General features: G+C 36.4%; 1 protein-coding gene across 1 annotated transcript; it reads right to left on the bottom strand.

Moving 5' to 3' along the window:
* Window positions 1–480: 480 nt before the first annotated feature.
* Window positions 481–2,637, bottom strand: LOC100792411 (uncharacterized protein At5g39865). The gene is made up of 2 exons (XM_003546673.5): window positions 2,252–2,637; window positions 481–2,125 (listed from the first exon to the last, which is right to left on the bottom strand). The coding sequence occupies exon 2, from the start codon at window positions 2,118–2,120 to the stop codon at window positions 1,317–1,319; it is 804 nt and encodes a 267-aa protein (XP_003546721.1). The 5' UTR covers window positions 2,121–2,125; window positions 2,252–2,637; the 3' UTR covers window positions 481–1,316.
* Window positions 2,638–3,383: the final 746 nt, after the last annotated feature.

Genomic DNA, 3,383 nt, shown 5'->3' with positions numbered 1-3,383 from the left:
TTTCATCACTGGTTAAAATTCTGCAATGGATTAGAGGGTTAAGGTGTTGGAAAACAACAGCACATTCAACAAAACATGGCATGAACTGACTATGATGATGTTCAGAAAGCATCACAAACAGTCATTACCAAGACCCCACGAAAGACATTTTACATTATTAGCACATTTGCACAATATCTGAGAACTAAAATGAACATTACAATAACAAGGAATCATTATAAAATCAATGGCCATATTATTTGCTAATCCTTATGATTGATCACAGCAGTATATATTTCAATTGCCCCGTAGAGAAATCCTGTCCCCACTGAGAAACACAATTCTCACAGATACATGCCATTTTCACATTTTTGACATGCTGCATTCAAACAATTCAGAACTTATGTGCCATCAAAAATTCATTTAGACACAAGAAGAAATATGAGATAACAAATAGAAAAAACAAACACAAACTCTCAATATACACTGTAATGGACAATATTTGCAAATCGCTTTGATAATAACACTAAATATTTACATTGTTTCGAGAAGAAACACTCCTCGGTATTGTGAATGAACTACAACGGCCATCATCATACTCAAACCCATGTGGTATTTTTTTTGTGTGTGGAAGATAAAAATCACACTCTTGAACAAAATGCAGTTCAAGGAGCTGAAAAAAGAAACCATCCGCTCATAACACAAATAAAACAACAAGAAAAAACACCCAATAAAAAAAATTCAAGGAGTGTTTTGAATCACCGCATAACCTTTAACCAAACTCATTCCATCCAAACACCTTCAAATCACATAACCACACCTAAACTTGTGCACATCCTATATATGCAAAAACAACCACCACAAAAACCTACACACAGTTCCTCACATGCTTTCAATGTCATTCTCCAATCAAAATTGAAGTTTCACTCTGACAACCTGCGTTGATCTTCAATGCAAACCTCTATTACATACTGGAACCAATTCTGATTAGATAACAGAACCGAATACACACAAGACCGAAGCTTCACAACAATAATCCATGTTGATCTTCAATGCAAACCTTCACCCCACACGTGAAACTCCAATTCTGATTAGATAACAACACCAAAAACACACGAAATTGGAGCTTCACTATGTAATCCATGTTGATCTTCAATGCAAAGTTGCAAACCTTCACCCCACACGTTAAACTCCAATTCTGACTGGACAACAACACCAGAACCAAAAGGAATCGCATCTAAGTTTCATGCAAAACATCAACTACACACCCCAAGGTTTCAAATTTTTCTTCTTTTTTATTTCTTTTTTTTCTGTTTTATTTTTATTTTTTGCAAACTTCAAGAAGAGCAACAATTAGGACACCGAATCAAGCCATTCTCATTGCACTCCAAACACCTCTTCAACACCTCTTCATCCTCATCAAACACCTTCCTACTCCCACTGCAGTTCCCACACGGCACAAACCTCACATCCCCACAACTCTCACAAACAAACCCTCCTTTGGTCCGTGGCAACCCTTCCAGAACCTTCTCCAGCTCCCCCACCTCCCACATGTGCTTGATGACGTCAGCACCCCCCACGTGCCGCCCCCTTATAAAAACCTGCGGAAGCGCCACGTGTCCCTTCTTGTTGTTGTTATTGTTATTCTCTCCAAACAACGCGCTCATCAACTCCTTACGGTAATTCGCGTCCATCGAAATGTCGCGCTCGTCAACCCAAACCCTAAATCCCCGAAATATCATCCGCACCGCGTAGCAATCTTCGTAGGTTCTTCGAATTCCACGCAAGCTAGTGAAGTACAACACGATCCGATCCTCGGTTCCCGGTAATCGGATCGCCGGCGAATCGAGCGATTTCGACGCGGAATCGGAGTTTGAGTTTTCGATGAATTTCGAGGGTTTGAGCTTTGGATTTTGTTGTTTTTCCGGAGAGGAAGGTTTTGCGGATTCGAAGAAGCTGCAGAGGCGCTTGACGACGCTGCCGCCGCGCCCGGATTCGACGAGCTTCGTGAGCGAACGGTCCAGCTGCGGCGGCTTCTGCGGCGGTGGTTCGTTGCGGAGCGTGGTGAGGGAGCGGTTGAAGAAGGAGAACCTAGACGACGTCGTGTTGGCGCCGTTGTTGTTGTTTCCGAGTTCAGCCATCGACCCTGTTTTTTCGCATCACGAAACGCAAAAATGGTTCAGTTTTAAACAGGTAAATAATTATAATTAATAACAAGAAAAATAATAAATAAATATTTTTTAATTGTGAATGTTGTGATTGATGATGATACCTTGAGAGAGAGAGGGAAGATGAAGGCGGCGAGGGGCGGTGGTTGTGTTGTTTTGTGGCGGTTGTCGTTTTGAGGAGAGTGTTTGCGTTTTGCTGTTAGTTAGTCGTTTGGTTTGTGTTGTGTGTTGTCGTTGGAGGTGTGTTTGTTTTGTTTTCTGCGTTTCGGGGTTTTGCAGAGAGAAAGAGAAAAAAAGAAAGAAAGAGAGATTGTTAAATGTTTGAACTTTCTGTTTTCTTAGGCTTTTTTGTTTTGTATGAACTTTAGAGAGAGAGAGTCCAAGCTAAGAAGGCAAGAATTTGCACTTTTGTTGAAGGAAAATTAGATGAAGAAAAGAAAAAGAAATGTGGTTTTTGTTTATTTATTTACTCATTCTATGTTTCTTTTGTGGAGAGAGAGAGAGAAAAAAAAAAATCAACGAGTGCTTTTGGAGTAATCGTGAGAGAGGTGCTAAAAAAGTTGGCATGGTGCTTAATTTACCTGCCGTGTTAGGTTTGGTAAGAAAAACTAACTAAAGAAGCATTTAATATAATATTAAATGTTCATTATTAATTTATTAAGTTATATACTCCAAAAAGAGCCAATACAGTAGTTATTTTTTATCTATCAAAGACAGGTACCTAATAATTTAGGATAACTCGTACATTTTTTTATTAACAAATTGTGTTAGACCCGAAAAATAATGATTAAATCCTCATTTTCATCAATAAAATGTTATTTCTTGTTTTAAATGGTTTTTAAAATAAGAAAACTATATAAATAATTTCTAAGTATTAAAAATGATAATAAGTAAACCTTCAAAGTTCAAACATTGAAAATTTTATTAAATTGATCTCTAAAAGTTAGAAAAAATAACAGCTTAGATATTAAATTAGTAGATATTCAATATTCAGGATTATTTATATGATTTGTTAAGAAATTATATAAATAATAATAATACTTAAAAGGTTATATTGATAATTTCTTTCTATTTAAATTAGTGTGCTGATAATTAAGTTAACAATGTTGATCATGTCGTGACATATCAATACAGCAATTATATATCTTGAATTTATTTATGAACAGAGATGAAATTAGTGTAACTTTCATAATTTTTATATTATTTTTATAATTTGATATAAAATATGATTTTTAT

This window comes from Glycine max, chromosome 15 (genome assembly GCF_000004515.6).
Source record: "Glycine max cultivar Williams 82 chromosome 15, Glycine_max_v4.0, whole genome shotgun sequence".
NCBI classification, from domain to species: domain Eukaryota; kingdom Viridiplantae; phylum Streptophyta; class Magnoliopsida; order Fabales; family Fabaceae; genus Glycine; species Glycine max.
The sequence above is the reverse complement of the archived record's forward strand: the minus strand, read 5'-3'. Positions and strand labels throughout refer to the sequence as shown.

Excerpts from the sequence above, each read along its gene's own strand:
- LOC100792411 (XM_003546673.5), bottom strand. The coding sequence starts at position 2,120 with ATGGCTGAACTCGGAAACAACAACAACGGCGCCAACACGACGTCGTCT.